Source organism: Pipistrellus hanaki (assembly GCF_964339955.1).
Source record: "Pipistrellus hanaki genome assembly, chromosome: 3".
Classification (NCBI taxonomy): Eukaryota; Metazoa; Chordata; class Mammalia; order Chiroptera; family Vespertilionidae; genus Pipistrellus; species Pipistrellus hanaki.
This window is the reverse complement of record NC_140505.1, coordinates 189,441,312-189,461,635: the sequence shown is the minus strand read 5'-3', so window position 1 is coordinate 189,461,635 and position 20,324 is coordinate 189,441,312. Positions and strand designations below refer to the sequence as shown.

The window sequence follows — 20,324 nt, the reverse complement described above, 5'->3', positions numbered from 1 at the left end:
GATGTTTGCTGGTTCACTAGGAGGTTTGCTGGTTCACTCGGCGCCCCGGATACGCCCTTCGCTCAGGTCCCCAGCCCCGCAGGGCCGGGAGGCCGGGACAGCCCCCGAGACCCAGGCGCAAACGCCAGGAGCCGTACCCACCCTCCCGCCGCCCCCAGGTCCGCGCCCCGGGCGCCAACGGCTTGGAAGCACAGCGGCCCCACGCGCACCCGCTCCGCCCTGCGCCCGCCGCACCCCGCCCGGCCGCCCGGTCACGATCCCAGCCTCCCGCCTGCCCACGGTGCGAGCAGCCAGCCCACCACCGGCCCGGACCCTGCACGGGGCCCTGCGCGGGGCCCTGCGTCGGGGCCCCGCGCCCGGCCCTGCGCTCCGCCCCGCCCGGGATGCGCGGCGCGTCACCGGAGCGCGGGGCGGGGCGGGCCGGGCGGGGCGACGCGGAAGTGCCCGCAAAGGGCTTCGCTGCCCATGTCCCCGCCTCACTCACTGTCCGGTTCCCTCCCGCAGCGCCGGTGTCATGTGACTTCTGCCCCTGACCGCCAGCCTGGCCGGAGCCCTAGGAGAAGCGGCTTAGGTCTGTGCGAGAAGCTGTAGGTGTCCTGGTCCAGGAGGGTGTCCAGGGGGTGAGATCCCAGGCCAATGTGGGGGAGCGAGGGGGGACTTGAGGAAGGGGTTGTCTGTTGTCTGACTCTGGGTTAATGGGGTCTGGGGCCTCAGGACAGGAGTGGGTGGGTGGGGGCTGCCCGGTCTGGGGCTGGGACAGAGCTTGCTAGAGCCCCTTTGCCTCCTTCCCAAGGGTCTCTGGTGACAAGCCTGTGTGTGCTGCATGCCATGGTGGTGCTGTGGGCCCTCGCTCTGGCCTTGGCTGCAGGTCTGGCCTCCGCCTACCCACCGAACATTGTGCTGATCTTTGCTGATGACCTGGGCTACGGGGACCTGGGCTCCTATGGCCACCCCACATCCAGCACCCCCAACCTGGACAAGCTGGCCGCCGCAGGGCTGCGGTTCACAGACTTCTACGTGCCAGTGTCTCTGTGCACACCCTCCCGGTGAGCAAGGGGGCAGGGAGCCCTCACCCTGTGCCCACCCTGACCACCCAGCTCCTCCAGGTTCCCTCTGGACTGCAGGGAGGGTCATAGTTCCCTACCATCTGGGTGCACCTCCCTCCGTCTTCCTTTCTCGCTGTTTCACCCACTGTGTGACTGGCTCTGCAGGGCTGCCCTCCTGACCGGCCGATTCCCAGTTCGGACAGGCCTGTACTCTGGCGTTCTGAACCCTGGCTCCCGAGGGGGCCTGCCCCTGGAGGAGGTGACCCTGGCTGAGATCCTGGCTGCCCAAGGCTACCTCACAGGGATGGCTGGCAAGTGGCATCTTGGGGTGGGGCCTCAGGGGGCCTTTCTGCCCCCCCACCAGGGCTTCCATCGATTCCTGGGCATCCCATACTCCCATGACCAGGTAAGAGCAGCCAGATCCCTCAGCTGCCCCCTATCCACTTCCTCCTACTCCCCTTCCCTTGACCTCCCAGCTCCACCCCACAGCCTAGACCCTAAGTGGAGTCCTTCCCCCAGGGACCTTGCCAGAACCTGACCTGCTTCCCACCGGCCACCCCCTGCAATGGAGTCTGTGACCAGGGCCTGGTCCCTGTGCCTCTGTTAGCCAACCTGACTGTGGAGGCGCAGCCCCCCTGGCTGCCAGGACTTGAGGCCCGCTACGTGGCTTTTGCACATGACCTCATGGTTGATGCCCACCGCCAGGGCCGCCCATTCTTTCTGTACTACGCCTCCCACGTGAGTAACCCTAGCCCCATGCCCCGGGCTGCCCTGACCCCTGCCCAATGCTAACTCCAGGCTCTGCCCCCAGCATACCCACTACCCGCAGTTCAGTGGGCAAAGCTTCGCTGGGCACTCGGGTCGTGGGCCATTCGGAGACTCCCTGTTGGAGCTGGACTCGGCTGTGGGAGCCCTGATGACAGCCGTGAGGGACCTGGGGCTGCTTAAAGACACACTGGTCATCTTCACCTCAGACAACGGGTAGGCCCCAGGGGAGCCAATGAAGGTGATTCCTCACAGGTGTGGGCCCGAGGTCTTCCCATCTGACCACAGACATCACGGGATAAGGGGGTCTCAGAAAATGCTGGCCACGTTATGGTGACTTCCAGGCCACAATCCACGAAGCTGGTAGGACAGGGAGGAGACAGGCACCTGTGGCCATTTCTGGGCATGTAACTTAAACGTCTGGGGCTGGAGCCACCGGGGCGAGTCAGAGATGCTGAATACCACCTGTGTGTCCCAGACCGGAGACGATGCGGATGTCCAACGGCGGCTCCTCTGGCCTACTGCGATGTGGAAAGGGAACCACCTTTGAGGGGGGTGTCCGAGAACCTGCCTTGGCCTTCTGGCCAGGCCACATCACTCCCGGTCAGTCTTCAGGTCCTCTCCTCATGCACCCCTGGCCTCACCTCCCCAACCTGACGGCGAATTGGGTGACCACACAGCCCTCTGTCCCCAGGCGTGACCCACGAGCTGGCCAGCTCCCTGGACCTCCTGCCCACCCTGGCAGCCCTGGCTGGGGCCCCACTGCCCAATGTCACCTTGGATGGCTTTGACCTCAGCCCCCTGCTGCTGGGCAAAGGCAAGGTAGGGCCAGCAATCCCATGCCCCAGCCCTGGGTGACTGAGCAGGTCACCTCTTTTGAGTGGAATCCAAGCGCTGCTGCTGAGAGGGTGTAGCCAGGGCCTAACACAGGCTGATCGGTGTTGTGGCTCTGACCCCTGCCCCTGACTTTGCCCCCAGAGCCCCCGGAAGACTATGTTCTTCTACCCACCCTTCCCCGATGAGATCCGAGGGGTCTTTGCTGTGCGAAGCGGGAAGTACAAGGCCCACTTTTTCACTCGGGGTAAGGTCCTCCCCCGGCCCCGCTGACCCCTCGGGCCCCAGAGTCTGCCCCCACCTCTGTGCACAGATCTGTCTCCTGCCCCCCCAGGCTCCGCCCACAGTGACACCACACCAGACCCTGCCTGCCATGCTTCCAGCCCTCTGACGGCCCATGAGCCCCCACTGCTCTTTGACCTATCTAAGGACCCTGGTGAGAACTACAACCTGGTGGGGAGTGGGGCCAAAGTTGCCCCCCAGGCCCTGGAGGCGATGAAACAGCTTCAGCTGCTCAAGGCCCAGTTTGATGCTAGCATGACCTTCAGCCCCAGCCAGATGGCCCGGGGTGAGGACCCTGCCCTGCAGATGTGCTGCCACCCCAGCTGTAGCCCCTGGCCCTCCTGCTGCCACTGCCCAGGGCCCCTGCGCTGAGGGCACTGGTCCAGGCCCTCCTTCGTGGCTGAGGCTCAGGCATGGACATGTTTTTACCTGATACCCCAATAACACCAGATTACACATGCAGGCATGATGATTCATCTAATCCTTGTGGTGGCCAGAGGTAGGTGCTATGCCTCTTGTGCACGAGTGAGGGGACAGGCCTGAGAGATCTGGCGACGTGTCTGAGTCACTGCCAGTGAGGCTGGGCTGGGGTCTGCTCCGTGGCATCCTGGCTTCTGTGATTGCCGGCCCCTCTCGGGAGCTGCACTGAGCACCTGTGTGGCCAGGAACAGGGTGGGGAGGTCAAGGACACCACAGGCAGGAGACCCTGCAGGTGCCAAGTGCCCAGAGAGCCGGGTTCTCCTGGAGGCACAGGAAAAGACCCCCCTGGCTCTTACCAGAAACCTGCTTGAGGTGTGTGATGAGCAACACATTCCAGGGGGAGACTAAGGGGCTGGGAGCTGTCAGACTCAAGTGAGATGCATGAGCAGCTTCTGAGACACCGTGACCCTGGTCCACCTCTGCCCCCAGAGCTCTACATTCCGGCCTGTGCACACGTTTCCTGTCCCCTGGCTTCCCCTAAAGCCCCAGTGTAAGCCATTCGCCCAGCAAAGTGCTCTTAAAAGTAGTTTGGCCAAAACCGGTTTGGCTCAGTGGATAGAGCATCGGCCTGCGGACTGAAAGGTCCCGGGTTCAATTCCAGTGAAGGGCATGTACATTGGTTGCAGGCACATCCCCAGTAGGAGGTGTGCAAGAGGCAGCTGGTTGATGATTCTCTCTCATTGATGTTTCTAACTCTCTATTCCTCTCTCTTCCTCTCTGTAAAAAATCAATTAAAAATATTAAAAAAAAAAAAAAAAAAAAAAGTAGTTCAGGTTTGGCTCAATCCCTGCTCAGAACAGCAGGCTCAGAATAAAACCTCGGCTCCTCAGAGTGTCCACCATGCCCACTGAGGCCTGCCCTCACCCCTCAGCTTCCTGTCCCCTCATCTTAAGCTCTGCAGGGAAGACCCCCAACTGCCTACCTGTGTCCACACAGTGGCATGAAGCCCTCATGGTCCCCACGTGCGTGCTGATGGCAGGGCACCTGTGCTCCAGGACACCGGCAGACCCCGTGTGCTCCCTCAGTGTTGGCTGAATGAGAAGAGTGCCTTCTGGGCTGTCCCTCCTCCTGGTAGACCAGACAGCCATCCCCTCATTCCCAGGCCCACCTTTCCATGTGGGCAGAGGATCTGAACCGCGGAGGTACGACCTCTCCTGTCCCAGGAGGGCAGTAGCCATCAGTCCCGTGCCTGGTCCGGGCAGCATGATGTGAGTCCTGATCCAGAAGGTCAGGGCCATCTGCTGGGACCCCCGGGTCCTCTGGGGGCCTGACAGGACATCGTGTAGCTGCCAAGCCCATGCCTCTAGCCATCCACCGCCAGAGCTCACAGTGTAAGGAAATACCCTGCTGTTCACGCCGCTGCTGGGAGTTGTCTGTTATTCGCGGTCAGAAGTGGTCTTCCCGGAGTGACCGTGGTCGGAATGTGGGGGCACCTGTGCACGTGCAGGTGGGCTCCTGACCACTCAGGTGGGCCTGCGCTGACAGACCTCTGTGTTCTCCAGGTAACTCTCCCACCACCCATGGTCTGGTTTGGGGGCTGCACTGACTGTGCCCCGACCCCTGCTGTGTCTAGGGGGTCCCCTCCCGAGAGTGGCAGTTTCCTCTGGGACCCCTGCAACCAGGGACATTGACATCAGGAGGGCCCACCTGCTCTGTGGTCTGAGGGAGACACTGGTCCTCGTGGGCTGGGCATGCACCCCCAATGCCTGCAGCTTCCCTCCCAGTGGGGCCCACGTTTCAAGCTAAGGCAGAGGCACTGAAACAGGGGCACACCCTGAGCACCAGATCCCAAGACTGAGCACACAGCAAGAACTAACGGAACACTAACACCTGCAGGCACCTCCCCTCGGCCTGTGGCCCCACCTGGGTAGTGAGCTTATTTTTGTTAATTCCCACGTTTATTCAACACCCAGGGCCGTGCTTAGTGCTGGCACAGGTCACCAAAAGGGATCCATCCCGCTTCAGGGCACCACCATCCCACAGAGAACAGAGAACAGGAGCCTCGACCCTGGGGTTTCAGACATGCGTGGCTTTTCAGTGGCAAAAGTCTGTGGTGCTGTGGGTGGGGGTGTGGATTGTGCCTGAGACGGGGCCTGAGGGAACCTCGAGTGCTTCCAATGTTCCCCATCTTTTTTTAAAAAAATATATATTTTATTGATTTTTCACAGAGAGGAAGAGAGAGGGATAGAGAGTTAGAAACGTCGATGAGAGAGAATCATCAATCAGTTGCCTCTTGCACACCCCCCACTGGGGATGTGCCCGCAACCAAGGTACATGCCCTTGACCGGAATCGAACCTGGGACCTTTCAGTCCGCAGGCCGATGCTCTATCCACTGAGCCACACCGGTCTCAGCAATGTTCCCCATCTTGATTGGGGTGTGTTGACATGTGTAAAGCAATCAAGCTACACGCTTAAGATGTGTGCATTTTATGATATCGTGTATTTTATGCTCCAATAGAAATAAACATGTAACTGTGATGAGTGCCACAGAAGAAGAGGACTTGTTCCTACAAGAGTAATCACTGGTGGGGGAAGGTAACTGAACCAGGCAGGAGGCTCCCCTGTCTGCTGTGACTGTCCCCGAGTTCAAGCCCACATCTGCCTCCAGGGTGGGAGAGGGAAGTACGCCCTCCCATTACGTGGGATTTGCTGGGATGCTCTTGGGAACAGAAACGTGTGCTTGTTTCTCAGCTGTGTTAGTGTGATGGCCCTCCTCCTGCAGACTCTTGTGAGAACACATATGCACTCAGTATGTGCCACAAGAGCACACACTTTTATACGCATGTACCATGGCCCCAGATACTGCCATACGTCCACCACCTGTCTTCTCCCCTTTTCCTGGAAGCCTGAGATAATCCTCTCACAGGCCAGGACCTCCATGGGCCCCATGTTGTCTGGAAGGAGCCGAGTGGGGACAGACAAACAAACATGTTGCCCTGCCCTGGCTGGTGTGGCTCAGTGGATAGAATGTTGGCCTGGGACTGAAGGGTCCCAGGTTCAATTCCGGTCAAGGGCACATGCCTGGGTTGCAAGCTCGATCCCCAGTGGGGAGTGTACAGGAGACAGCCGATCAATGATTCTCTATCATCATTGATTTTTCTCTCTCTCCCTCCCTCTCCTTCCTCTCTGAAATCAATAAAGAAATATTTAAACCAGCATTTTTCAACCGCTGTTCCGCGGCACACTAGTGTGCCGCGAGATGTTGCCTGGTGTGCCGTAGGTGCAGACAAGACAAGAATTTTATAATTTTTCACTATTTTGTTTACTTAATATTTCATAATAAAGTAATTATAAAATACTTTCTTTGTGTTTATTTGATTCCTATTCAAGAGAATTACTTTATATATAGTCAATATAGGCACAGAGTTAAATTTTTTAACATTTTCTAATGGTGGTGTGCCTCGTGATTTTTTTCATGAAACAAGTGTGCCTTTGCCCAAAAAAGGTTGAAAAACACTGATTTAAACAACAACAACAACAACAGCCCTAGTCAGATAGGGTGTCGGCCTGCCGACTGTAAGAGAGTGAGAATGTTGGAGCATGCTTCCAGAGAAGCCGTGGACTGTACCCCAGATAGAGTTATCAGTGCTGACACCAGGCCAGGCCTTGAGATATGGTCTCATGGCCCCTTCCCAGCGCGTAGGCCTTCTTTCAAGGGCAGAGCAGGACTGACTCCGTTTTGTACTGTGTCTTTCATCTTGTATAAAATGTATCAATCACCCAACCCACCATTAAATCAGCCAATAGAAATACAGAGGGAAGTAACCCAGCATAACTGGACCCTGGCCCTCGCCCCACCAATCAGAACCAGCCAACTCAGTGGTCTGAGCATCACCCCACCACCCAACCCTAAAAGCCTATAAAAAGACCACACTTTCAGAGCTCAGGCCTCTTTGCATTCTGCTGCTGCGTCGGTAGAGGCAGGGAGACCAGACTCGAGTTTGAATAAAGGCTCTTTTGTTTTTTGCATTGGACTCGGCTCCCTAGTGGTCCTTGGGGATCTTGAAATCTGGGCATAACACCGATCAAAGGGTCCCAGGTTCGATTCTGGTCAAGGGCAGGTACCTCAGTTGCTGGCTCTTCCCTGATCAGGGCCCTGGTCAGGGCTCATGTGGGAGGCAACCAATCGATGTGTTTCTCTCACATCGATGTTTCTCTCGTCCACTCTCCCTAAAAATCAATGGATAAATATCCTCAGGTGAGGATTAAAAAACAAAAACAAAAAACTTTGCCTCTGAGGGTCGGCTCAGGTGTGGGCCCAAGACATGCTCCTAGCACCCTCCCTGCTCACTCCTGGCCTTGCTCTCCCACAAGTGACTAGAAGGGGGAGCAAGAGGGGACGTTTCCATGGAATATTTAATTTCACCTCTTCTCCGAATGTTTTTAATTACAAAATTAGTGTGTGCTCATTAGATGCCCCAGATAACACCTGCATCTCAGTCGAACACAGGCAACGTGGCAGTGTGTGTACCACACCACCTCCATGTCTACACGTATCATACATACCAAGTTGGCTCTAAGCTGCCTTTCCATGGCTGATGAGTCTTGTCACCATGCTACCCCATGGCCTGGTGTAGAAGCAGCAATTACAGGGGGGACCCCTCAGCCCCCTCCTTTGTGTGAAGATCCTCTACAGGGCAGTCACAGACGTGGGGCCCAAGGCATGCTCCCCCCAGAGAGGAGGAACCCCAGGGGGAGAGGGTTGGGGGTGTCACCTGAGCAGACAGGCAGTCAGGGCCCTGCTGGACAGAGCAGTTGTGGGGGAGGGACGCAGGGTTCCATAGCAAGAGCAGTAATACTTTGTCATCACTTTGCAAACACTCAGCAACAAGGAGCAGCCAATTAGATGCTGAGTGTCCAGAGCCTGCTGTCCTGGGAAGCACCCAATTCCTTGTTAGGTCTCCCCAAAAAGGAAGTGATGGGGAGGGTGTCGAGAACTCCCGGAGTGGGAAAGAAGGCAAGTCCAGGGCACCAGAGATGGGGGCAGATGACTGGACACCCTTCCCTGGGAATCACTTCTGGGCAGATCACTACTGGCCCTCCCGCAGGAGGGGGCCATAGACCTACCAAGGAACTGGGTGCTCTCTGGGGATGGCAGGCTCCAGACAGCCTCTCCTGCGGCCGTGACAACAGAATGATAACTGGTACAGAAGAACATTCTATACTAACCCAACCCCAGCAAAGGGAAGGGAGGGGAGGGGATGAGACAACCTGGCAGCCAGGGGTCGGTTGCTGAGTGTTGGGGTAGAGGATGGGAGGGGAGGACAAGGTGCTGCTTCCTGGGTCCTCCTGAACCCACCCTGCCCTCTCTGAGGACATGTCCCCCTGGGGAGGAGCCTGCTGACCTCAGCCCCTGAGAGTGGTCTCGTGGAGGGAGGGGCCAGGCAAGCCCTTTCTACAGAAGCCGAAGGGCACCGTGAGACATGGTCAGCTTCTGTCTTCCTATTCTCTGTGCAGAGTCTTTAATACCAATTATAAGGTCTAAGCAGGCTGCTGCCCTCTCCCACACACTCACAAGCGTGAGCACACTCTCATGACGCATACACACACTCGTGATGCGCACAGTCATGACACACACACACACACAACCATGACGCGCACACACTGACCTGAGCCCTGTGGTTGCCGGCACACCCCGCTTCAGCCCGGCACTCCAGTGTGGGGGCCCAGCACTGTCTCTCCAGCCAATGGAGTGTGTCAAGGAGAACCCCCGGGGCCCAGGGTGGCACCCAGGGACCCTGGCATGATCTCGGAGAGCACTAATGGGTGAAGCTTCTCCTGATTCCCTCACCCAGAGGTCTGGGTGCCCACCACCATGGGCAGCGCCTGGGCCCCCAGCCCATTATGTGTCCCCAGAAACAGACAGGGTCACACCAAGCAGAGAGTTTATTGGACTGCGGGGAGTATGCAGCGGCAAAGCAGACGCTGGTGTGGTGGGGACGGGGCAGGGTACCCTTCTCTGAGCAAAGTCTGGGGCTTGGGATGAGCCTCAAGAACTACTAGTATCCCTAAGGCCCTTCTGGGGAGCCCCTCCCTGCTTCCCCCTGAGCTCCACATGGGGCGGTGTGGGGGTCCCTCTCTTTGTCCCTGTGGTCAGGGAAGGGGTGACTCCTGGGGATTCACTATAAAAATTAAAATTCCTTTTACATCACTGGGAGGGGCAGGAGGGACTCGTGGGAGCCTGATGCCAGTCACCTAGCGCTTCGCTTCCTCCACACCCTCCCAGCTCTGACCCCGAGTAGAGAGCAGAGGGCCGAGTTTGCAGGCAAGGGGGGGCAGAGACAGACAGAGGAAGGAGGCACACAGAGAGAAAGAAGATCAGAGGGAAAGTGGGGGACATGGCTCTCCCTCTGCAGCCCCTGCAAAGTGAGCAAGGAGAGCTCCCAAGACCCCCTGGACGGCGGTCCCACATGCCCCCATCCAGTCCTCGCCAAAGCCGGCAGCCTCTGAGGTGCCCCTCCACGTGGCACCTGGCTCCGAGTGTGGGCAGCTACTCCAGGTAGATGTCCTCTGTGGGGCAGGCGTACTCCAGGTGCTCCTGATAGTACTCCAGGAAGGCCCGGCTGGAAGACAGCGCCGGCCACGCCATCAGGGCCGCCCTCAGCCCTCCCACCGCCTGGGCCTGCCCGTCCCCAAGGGGTCACTCTTCAGCCGTCCTGCTTTACCCCCCATTCCCACCCATCCTTTCCCCCAGGCACGGTGCCTGCACCTCCCCACTACCAGGATCCCCCAGCTCCTGCTCAAAGTTCCCACCCACCTCTATTGCTTCTCATCTGACCTTCCCTCTCCCTGTCTGCTCAAACTGCACCCCCACTCCTCTGTCCCCAAATCTCACCTCCCGGCCCATCTCCCCAGCGCCACTCCTGAGCCTGGTTGGCCCCCAGCTGGTCCTACCCTTATCCCTCCAGCCCCACTCACCCCACACTCTGGGCCACAGGCCTCATCGACTCCTGGGAGACAAAGACGTGGCAGGCAAAGCGGCTTAGCAGAGGGTGTTTCGTGATGAAGCCGAAATAGCTACAGAGGGGGCAGCGTGAGGCTGTCAGTACGGGGCCGTCACCTCAGCCCCCCACTGGTGATCTGGCCCGAGGGCTCGGGCAGAGGGTGGGGACAGGAGAAATGTGTGGGTCACATCACTGAAGGATGCAGAGGCACTTTTGGGGTCCAGCCCCAGCACAGGCACCTCAGGGAGTTATGGTATTAACTTCTCCTTGTCAGGGGTCCAGAAGCAGCTTCCTTCTTGGAGCCAGCCCTGGACCACAGACCACAGCAAGGCCTCGGCCCTGCCTTCCAGAAGTGCATCTCAGCTGGTCACCCTGACGTGTGTCATCTGACACCTTGAGCCTGGGGTCCAGCACACCAAACAGCGGCCCCCTCCTCAGCGAAACCCTCTTCCTGGAGCAGAACCTTGCACCTGGTTGTCATTCATCTTGTCCCCGCCTAACCTGCTTCATGTCTGCCTGTCCTCTCACCTAAGACATCAGTGAAAATCACTCCAGAGCATCCCACAGCCAGAGACTCGAGACCCCCCCACTGTGCCCAATCGATCCGTGTCGAATGAACTGGGGTTTGTGGCTCCTCCAGACGGAAACCCTTGGCAACATCACGGCTGGTTGTCCACAAGCTCATGGCAGCCTCGTCTCAAAGGCCCTGGTCAAAATCACATACAGCCCTGGCCGGTGCGGCTCAGTGGACAGTGTCAGCCTGCTGACTAAAGGGTCCCGGGTTCAACTCTGGTCAATGGAAAAATATCCTCAGGTGACGATTAATAACAACAACAAAATCTCTTTCACAGTCACCGACACTCCGATGCTGCTTACCAAGCACTGGGCACCATTCTAAGCACTTGAGATTATTCACTCCGGATCCTCAGAGCAGCCCTATGAGGTGAGGCAGCGATGGCACAGAGAGGGTGGGAAACTTGCCAAGGACACACAGCCAGCTTGTGACAGTCTGTGATCTCCAAGGCCTCATCCAAGTACAACAGCCGGCACAGGCCTGCTCTGCCAACAACCCCACCGTGAAGCAAGTTAACTAGTTGGAGAACGTGACTTCCTAACTGCGTCCTCAGCTCTGGGCCCAGCTGAGTCTGCCCTCCCCCTCTGCCTCCACATCTGGATCCGGAACAACTGGTCTGACCACCCTTATCTCAAGGACTCGCACCTGGTCTCTCTCTAGCCTGGAGGCCTAGCCTGGAGGCCTAGCCTAGAGGCCGCAGCTGGGCAGCCAGTTTCTCTCTGTTGAGAAATAAGGGTGTTCTTGTTCCCCTGTGGTCAGTGCTGTCCTTGGCCCCCATCCACACGTCTGGTCTGAGCCCAGGCACTCTGTCCAGCTCTCCACCTCTCAAAGCAGCCTCCACATGGTGGGTCCCACCACACATCTCTGTCCTCAGTGGATGCAGCCAGACTGGCTCTGACCTGCCGGGGGTTGGCACCTGTTGCCAGCCCCGCCCCAGCAGCAGCGTGTCCTCCTCCAGCAGCTCGATCCTCAGGAGCCCCTGGTGGCCTGTCTCTCAGGTTACCTCCTCCCAGACACGGGGACCCATTGAGCAGCAGTTGGGCTGGACAGGAAGCCTGTCCCCCCACCCCTGCTGGGGATAATGCTGGCACTGTCCCTCTCCTCTCACGCCTGTCGCTTCTCGCTAGGCCTGGCTGTCTCGTCCCCTCATGGCTGCAGTCATCACCTGCTCTGAACCGACACCTTCCCTCAGGTCTCTCCCACACTCCGGGCCCACGTGACCCTAGCCGCTACCGCCTCCCTCCATCTGCAGATGATATGGTGCCTCCAGACTGCCAGCCTTTGACCTGGAAAGTGGTTACTATCAGCCCTTCACCCAGATGGCATGAGTGCGGCTCCCTCCCATTGAACCGGGTCCTGCCGGTTCCACCTCCCCAATGCCCCAGGACATAGCACCTGGATGACCTCCGCAGCTACCTGGCCCACACCTGGGTCCAGCCACTCCGCACAGCAGCCAGACCCAGCTTGTCAACCCAACCGTGTCACCCTGTCACCCCATTGTCAGTGGGATCAAGTACAAGCTCCTGGCATGGTCAGAAGGGCACAGGTACCGCTGTGTCCCTCCAGCTGCACCCAGCTACTCCCTGAGAATCCACTGTCCTGGCCCGCACCTGGGCTCAGCCGCCTCCCTGGAAGACCCCCGTCACCGTCAGATGTGCCTTCCGAGCACACAGAGTGGTCTTTAGTCACCTCCTGAACCCCAGACCCTCCTGGCTCTCTGCAGCTCTGCTCACGGGAGCCCCACACAGACTTCCAGGCCCCTGGAGGCTTCCAGCACCCACTCGTCTGTGTGCCTGTCTGTCTGCAGCCCAGACCAGATGGGAGCGGTCTGACCTGTGTCTCCTGGGCCCGGGGGCAGCCCTCGGGGTTGGGGGCCGAGGGGAGGGCGAGGCTCTCACCAGCTGTTGCGAGGGTGGCAGCCGCAGAAGGAGATGTTCTTCATCTGGAAGAAGTGGCTGCAGTGCTGGAACTGGAGCCGAGGGCAGAGGCCAGTGAGCCAGGCGTCGTCCAGAGCCTCTGCTGCCACCCCGGCTGGACATCCCTGTCAGACCCGCCCACCTCCCTGTGCCTCGGCCCCACACCCCACCTCTGGCCCACCGCTCAGACTCAGCTTGACCCCCCGAAGAGAAATCTCCAGGTCACAGGACGCAGGAGGACGCAGGTGGACAGTCAGTTTCCGGGCAGTCGCGATCTGGGGAAGCCGGAGGAGAAGGGGGTCTCAGGGTTCTCTCGTCACTGGAACATCTTAGTTTGGGTTGCAGCTTCTCAGGGCTGATTCTGGAGCACGTGGGCCAGTCACCTCTCTGCATTCAGCCTCCCTGGGCCTTCTTCCCACCCTGCAGCCAGAACCACACCCTCCCCCTGCCCAGCCCACCCTGCCTGTCCCCATGGCCTGGACTGGGGGTTAGGGATAGGGCTGTTGTCCTCAATCACAGGACAACAGATGAGCTGCTGGTCACCAACCGCCCACTGAGTCCACGACTAGTGAGCAAATGACCCTCAGGGGGGCTCAGTGAGAGCTGGTCTGGGTTTTCAGACAAGAAAACAAGGATGGGCTACAGGAAGGTGGAGGCCCCACAGAACCTGCCCAGAGACACCAGGTGATGAGGGACCGCTGTGAGACCGCTGTGAGCTGGGTGGGAGCTGTCCCCTGAGGGCCCTCTAACCCTCCAAAGAGGTCTGGTCCCTCTGGGGGCAGGGGACTCCACCTCACACTGACCTTCTGCATGGCTGCACACAGGATGCCGTTGCCCTGGTGACAGGGCACCTCCACGGAGCCCAGGAACTGCACATCGAAGCGCTCCACCCAGCAGGGGCTCCGCTTGCTCCCTGGGGAAGGGGGGGTCACAAGGGCCCAAGTCAGGGGAGTTGGGGGTCTGAGGGGACAAGATGCTCCCTGGAGGCAGGCCTCACCCAGCACGTCCTTGGCAGGGCCGGGCACCGCGTGAGCGTAGAAGGCAGGGAAGACCCCTCGCTCCCCGGTGCGCATGTTGAAGCCACGGAACCAGAAGTCATCCTCCTCGGCCTCCACCAGCACTGGGTCGTCCACGTCCAGCTCCAGCTCGTCGGGGTGGCGAGGGATGAACCTGCCGGGAGGGGCAGGGGGTCAGGGGCAGGGGGAGGCGGACTGTGGGCTGTGTCCACCCGTGTCCCATCACGTCTGTGGACGGACGATGAGACAGAGGCTGTACCTGAAGACAGCCCGGTGGGTTTGCTCTCGCTCCTCCCCATTCACCAAACAGGAAAAGAGGCCAAAGGATTCGGTGCCTGAGGAGCAGACAGAGACAGCTGCTCAGAAAGGGGCGGCAAGTACTTCCAGGCTGGCCAGGCTCCCCTCCCAGGTGCTTGACCCTGAGTCAGAGAGGGAGGCAGAGCCCGCTCACCCCTCCCCAGCCTATCAGGGATCTGGGGGAAACCCAAGGCCTTTTCCTGGGCGTCCAGCCCCCAACCCCTGCTGGACAGCCCTGTCAGAACCCCCAGCCTCCCCAGCCTCTGCCCCTACCTAGGTGGCTCCTCAGACTCAGCTGGACACCCCCCACTCCCCAAAAGAGAATTCTCAGGCCCTGGCCACTCTGGGGACCTGGGGCCACCCCCTCCCACCTCCTACTCACTGGAGGACCTCGAGGTGCTGTTGACAAAGACGTTGAGGAACTTTTTGGAGAAGGTGAGGTCGGGGCTGTCCGGGGAAGCGCCCTCGGGGCCCTGGCCCTCGTCCAGCAGGGCGGCAGCCTCGTCCTCGCTGGCCTCGCTGCTGTCCTCCCCGCTGCCCAGGCCGCAGCGGCGCAGGCTCACCAGCTCCAGCTGCGTGTGCTCATCCACCACCAGCGTGTACTTGACCGCGTCGTACACCAGCGAGGCGTCCAGCGGGGCCTCGGGACCCGCGCCCCTGCCCCCTGGAGGCCCTGGCTGGTCCTCGGCCTCCTCCTCCTCCTCTTCGTCCTCGTCCTCCTCCGAGCAGGCAGAGGAGCAGGCCCGGCCTGGCCGGGCGGTTCGGCCAGGGGCCGCCCACAGCGGCGTGATGGTGTCGCGCGTGGGGTTACTCAGGAAGAGGCAGGGCCCCGGCTGCGCGGGGCCGGCCCGGGGCGCGGGGGGCGCGGGGGGCGGCGGCCCACACAGCGTCTCCATGTCCACCAGCTCCACGCCACCCGGGCCCGCGGGGGCCCCGCCGGCCGGTGCCCCGGGCTCCCCGGGAGGACGCGGCGCGGGGGACAGGCACTGGCCGGGGCAGAGGATGGGCGAGGAGCCCTCGGAGATCATGCGGCTCACGAGGTTGCTGAGCAGCCAGGGCGAGTCGGCGTCCTCGCTGAGGTCCGGCTCGGACTCGGAGCCCGACTCGTACTCGCTGTTGGTATCCTCGGGGCCCACGGGCAGGAAGGCGGGGCGGCGCGGGGGTGCGGGCGCGGGCTCGGGCTCAGGCTCGGGCTCGGGCTCGGGCTCGGGCTCGGGCTCGGGCTCGGGCTCGGAGGCCGGCGAGGACGCCTCCTCGATGGAGTTGGTGAGGTGCGAGGAGCGGCCGCTGCTGCTGCTCAGCTCCAGCTCCGTCTCCGAGATGGACGAGATCATACGGCCCAGGTGCGCGGCGCCCGCCGCCTCCGCCTCCGAGTCGGAGCCGGGCGAGGACAGCTCCTGGTTGCTGCGCCGGCCGCGCTCCCCGCTGGTGCCGCTGCCCAGGTCCACCTCGATGCCGGGGTCCGAGGAGGGCGAGGCCTCATTGGGCGCTGGCGGGCCCGGGGGCCGGTTCCCTTCGCAGTCACAACCTGGACCCCCAGGTGACTGCGCCCGGGGCCGGGCGGCGGCGGGCGGGCGGCGGGCTGGTGGCTCTGCGGGGTAGGGCGAGGCCTCGGTCAGCAGGCCCACGGCCTCTGCTCCTCCCTCCCCGCCTCCACAGTTTGGGCCTCCACAGTCCCGCTCACCTGGGAGTGGCTCCTGGGGGGGTGAGCACAGCACTGTCTCCTGCCAGGAGGCTGGGGGCCCTGGGGCGAAGCCCCCGTTGTTGTTCAGGGAGTCCTGCGGGGGGGGGGGGGGGGGCAGGAGGCTGTCAGGAGGGGCTCCAGTTGGCGGGGGTGGGGGGGGATTTACAGGCTGCCATGGGCAGCAGGGTCCCGGATGGTGGGCTGGGCACTCACCTGGGCTCCCAGGGGAGTCAGGTGCAGTGTGGTGGGCCTGTGCTTATGGGGCTCCTCCAGGGAGGGGGAGGGGATCAGCGGCCCCAGAGTACCAGCTTCTGAGCCAGGTCTTCCCCGCTCCTTGTCCTCTCCTTCTTTCTCCTCTTCCTCCTCTTCCTCCTCTTCTTCCTCTTCCTCTTCCTCCTCCTCCTCCTCCTCCTCTTCATTGTCATCAATCATCTCAAACTCCTGGAAGTCATCCTGGAAGGAGCAGATGGGGTGCGGCTGCTCCGAGCGGCCCAGGGAGAGGCTGTCCTGCAGGAAGGAGGGACAGAGCAGAGCTGGGTGAGGGTGAGATGGTGGCTTGGGGTCCCAGATGTCAGAAAAGGGGAAGGCAAGCCCTAGCCAATGTGGCCCAGTGGTTGAGCATCGACCTATTAACCAGGAGGTCACAGTTCCATTCGCAGTCAGGGCATATGCCTAAGATTGTGGACTCAATCCCCAGTAGGGGGCGTGGGTGAAGCAGCCCATCAGTGATTCTGGTCATTGATGTTTCTATCTCTCCCTCTCCCTTTCTCTCTGAAATCAATAAAAATATTTTTTTTAAAAAAAAGAAGAAGAAAAGGAGAGGGCAGAAAGCTATAAGTCAAGGAAGAGAAACCTTCAGGTCTCTGCTCCCCAACAGACCAGTTTTGTTTTTGTTTTTTAATCTGCTTGAGATAGAAAAGGATCACTCTGGTTCTTGGTCAGGGCCCAAATGCCTAAGGCTGGTTTGACAAAGATCTTCAGAGTGGCCCCAACCCAGCTGCCAGACTCATCTCACTCCCCAACCCCATCACCTTCAACAGCACCCCTCTTTCCTGCAGAGCAATTTGGCTGCGATTTACAATTACATGACATTTGGCCTGTTTCTCCCACCAAGCAGCAGGCCCCACCAGGGCAGAATGTCCATACTGAGCACTGGTGTACCCCACACCCCCGAACAGGACCTACCCAGTGCTGAGGCTCAGTAAATATCTGACAAATGCAGGAAGGAAGAGACAACTGGCACCAGGATCCACCAAGCTTGTACCAACCTCAGGGCCTCCAACAGTTCATCCCTGGGCCAGCTCTCCCTTCCATTCCCTCCCATCTCCTCATCAGCCCAGCTCCTGCCCGCCTTCCCTTAGGCATGCTCCTGGGCCATAGCCACTGGAGAGTCTCGGTGGAGTTCTCTTCCCCCTCAAGTGGAGCCTGGCCCCTGACCCTCGGGAGCCATGGCTCTGACCTGTCTTTCTCCCCTACGAGGTTGTAACTCCTGCGGGAGTTACACCAGTAACTCCAGTCCCATTCTCTTAAGCACCTGGAGGCACCTGGCAGCTGCCACATGGCAGTTGCTCAGACTGGTCTTGAGTGGATGAAAACAGAGCATGGAGAGACTGGAGAAGGAGAATGGAAGGAAGGAGATCGGGGAGAAAGTTTCAGGGGAAGACATGAGGCAGGTGGGGACGGGGCTGGGAAGAAGACAGGTGAACTGGAAGCAGGTAGATCTTTCTGGGAAGCCCTCAGAGCACAGAGGGCACCTGAAGCATGGACACATCTCTGTTTCCCCAAGCTAGTCCATGGTGGGGGTCAGGGAGGACCATTGGGGAAGACCCTGGGGCAGAGCCTACCATCTATCAGGAAAGAGATGTGCCTTCCAGGAAGTGCCCAGGCCAAGAGGCCCAGGGGAAGGAGGCAACGAAGGGTCTCCTGCTTCGAGGCTGAGTGCAGACCTACTCTGAACCCCAAGTCACCCCTAAGCGGGGCCTACATGAGGCTCCCCTTGAGAGGTTTGTACTCCAGTCCCACCCTACCTTCTCGCAGTGGTCCGAGTCATAGCTGAGGCCCAGGCCACAGTCATCGGTGATCTCAGACAGGTCTTCATCATCAAATTCTTCCAGGCTTATGTCCTGAGGAGGCCTGGAGAGGAGACTCGGTCAGAGAGCAAGGACAGGGCTCCGGGAGAGCTGGCAACCCTGGGTGCTGTGCCTGGGAGCGGGTCCCAGGAGGGGACATGGGAAACTCAGCTCTTAGACACCAAGGTCTCCACAGCCCCCGACTCCCAGATCCATGTCCTGCTGTCATTGTGAAACCCAATCTCTGTTCTCCAGGGGATCTCCCCCCCCCCCCCTCTTTGAGGGGCCCCTTGTCCCTCTGCCCTCTTCTCAGCACTCCTCCTGGGCTCAGCCCAGGCCCTCTGGATGGCAGCCGGAGCCTCTGGGGAGTCAGGCCGAGCAGAGGGGGGAGGGGAGCTGAGGCTGAGGCTGAGGCTGAGGCTGAGGCTGCAGCTGCAGAAGCAGAGGGAGGGGTCGCGTCTGTTCAAGGAGCCGTCTGGCCACTTTGTCTCTCCTCTCCTGCGGGGGAAGGCCCTCTCCCCACCGTGGTCTCTTCCCCCAGGGCCAGGTTTGATTTCAGCTCCCGTTCCCAAGCCGCACACGCCAGGCCTGGCCTCCACCGAGGAGCGGCCCAGCAAGGCCAAAAGGACACTCAGCGTGGAGGGTGGCTCCCGCCTGGCCAGGCCGCCCCGAGGCTGCGCCAGGGCCTACACCCTGCACCCTGGGGGCGAGCCCACAGGGCTGGTTTGGCATGGATCCCGGAGGGAAATGGGGGATGGGGGGAGAAACAAGGGGGAATTGGGGAGACATACATCGGAGGGTGGTCACTGAGGCCGGAGCGGGTGAAGCAGGGAAGGACAGAGACGGGGAGACCCCGCACAGAGGGCGACGAGGTCAGGAGCGCAGGCCTCGGACCGGCGGGGCCCTGGGCTGGGGTTCCCGCAGGTGGAGGGGTGGGGGTGGGGTGGGTGGGGGTGGGGTAGGGCGGCGGGCGGCGGCGGAATCGGGAGGGGGCCGGGAGGGCCGCGGGGAAGGGAGGGGAGGGCCCCAGGCCGGGTACCTGCAGCCGGGCGGCGACAGCGAGTGGAAGGTGGAGAGAGAAAACATCTCCGCGCGGTCCGCCATCTTCTCCGGGGAGAGGCCTGCGGGGGAGGGAGGCGCCCCGCGTGGCCCCTGGTCCCCGGCTCCCCCCTCACCTCGTGACACGCCCTGCGACACCCCGCCCGCGACACACCTCGCCACCCGCAGGACGCCGGGCGGAGAGCGCAGGGGAGGGAGCGGAGGCGCGGAGCCGGAGGGCGGGAGGGGCCGCGCGCCGGGCCAGCTGGTTGGAGGAGAGGCGGTGGTTGGACCAGAGGCTCTGGTTGGGGAAGGATCGAGTGCGTGGTTTGTTTGGGGGGGGAGGGGTGCGGGTGAGAAGCGGATTGGCGGAGACGGGGGTTCCGGTGCAGGAGGGTCTGCGGTTGGGGACGGGGGAGAGGGACCGCCCGCAGCTAGGATCCTGCGGCGGGGAAGTCGGGGAAGGCGGTGGCCCGGTTCGCAGACCTCTGTCGGGTTCTCTGGGGTTTGGGGGAGGGGCTCGTGGCGTGGGTGCACCCCAGCAGCTGCACCGACGCCTCAAGGAACCAGAACAGAAGAGTTGGGGGTCCCGAGCTGGGCAGCGCGTCGGAAGGGGCTGGACTGTTCGGGCCTAGGGGAGCTGTCCGCCCTTGGGTGCTGATCTGGCGTGAGGAGCTGTCCAGCCTTGGGTGCTGATCGGGCTGGGGAAGGAAAGACACCTCTGCGGAGGATGCTGATCCAGGCTGGATTCAGAGTGGACCTCAAAGAGGATGCTGATTTGGGCTAACACTGAACTCCCAGTATCTAGTGCAGACCATGCGGGCGGAGAGAGGGACTGCTGGGCACGGGGGGGGGGGGGGAGTTCCACCCCAGAAGCTGTGCTCATTCCATTGGGAAAATTTCCTTGAGCTCCAGCTATGTGACTGGCATTGTTGAGGGTTCAGGCTGTGTGAGAAGAGCAAAATCTGAAATTGAGCCCAAGAGTTAGATTTGGTCAGGGTCATCTGGCATTGGAGGGTAGATCATGGCTAGGAAGCCGGTTGATAAAGGCAGGTTAGGCAGCCCTGAAAGGTCCCAGGTTCAATTCCGGTCAAGGGCATGTACCTTGGTTGCAGGCGCAACCCCGGTGGGGGGTGTGCAAGAGGCAGCTGGTCGATGTTTCTCTCTCATTGACGTTTCTAGCTCTCTATCTCTCTCCCTTCCTCTCTGTAAAAAATCAATAAAATATATTTTTTTAAAAAAGACAAAGGATCCTTAAGATTCATGTATAATATGGCCAGCATTTAAGCCCAGAGCTGGCTTTCTCTAAACTGGTATGAAAAATAAATAAGCATGCCCATGTACACTGCATCCAATTGTAAAATTGTGCACTGAGCAA

At 60.5% G+C, this 20,324-nt stretch overlaps 2 protein-coding genes across 4 annotated transcripts; one reads left to right on the top strand and one right to left on the bottom strand.

The window, feature by feature from the left end:
• Positions 1 to 405: 405 nt before the first annotated feature.
• Positions 406 to 4,128, top strand: ARSA (arylsulfatase A). Of its 3 annotated transcripts, none has more exons than XM_084876702.1 (9): positions 406 to 587; positions 794 to 1,046; positions 1,212 to 1,452; positions 1,566 to 1,784; positions 1,858 to 2,027; positions 2,290 to 2,414; positions 2,506 to 2,633; positions 2,790 to 2,892; positions 2,980 to 4,128. In XM_084876702.1, exons 2-9 carry the CDS (start codon positions 829 to 831, stop codon positions 3,297 to 3,299), a joined length of 1,524 nt encoding a protein of 507 aa, XP_084732828.1. In that variant the 5' UTR covers positions 406 to 587; positions 794 to 828; the 3' UTR covers positions 3,300 to 4,128. The 3 variants fall into 3 exon arrangements, with proteins under 3 accessions (XP_084732828.1, XP_084732827.1, XP_084732829.1); XM_084876701.1 differs by having other exon boundaries at positions 426 to 571; positions 869 to 1,046; XM_084876703.1 differs by having other exon boundaries at positions 497 to 620; positions 2,980 to 3,433.
• A 5,148-nt stretch (positions 4,129 to 9,276) lies between these two features.
• MAPK8IP2 (mitogen-activated protein kinase 8 interacting protein 2) lies at positions 9,277 to 19,271 on the bottom strand. The gene is made up of 12 exons (XM_084879681.1): positions 18,948 to 19,271; positions 17,867 to 17,972; positions 16,053 to 16,346; positions 15,840 to 15,933; positions 14,538 to 15,746; positions 14,118 to 14,193; positions 13,840 to 14,012; positions 13,646 to 13,755; positions 13,013 to 13,117; positions 12,825 to 12,895; positions 10,327 to 10,425; positions 9,277 to 9,971 (listed from the first exon to the last, which is right to left on the bottom strand). Exons 1-12 carry the CDS (start codon positions 19,010 to 19,012, stop codon positions 9,899 to 9,901), a joined length of 2,475 nt encoding a protein of 824 aa, XP_084735807.1. The 5' UTR covers positions 19,013 to 19,271; the 3' UTR covers positions 9,277 to 9,898.
• Positions 19,272 to 20,324: the final 1,053 nt, after the last annotated feature.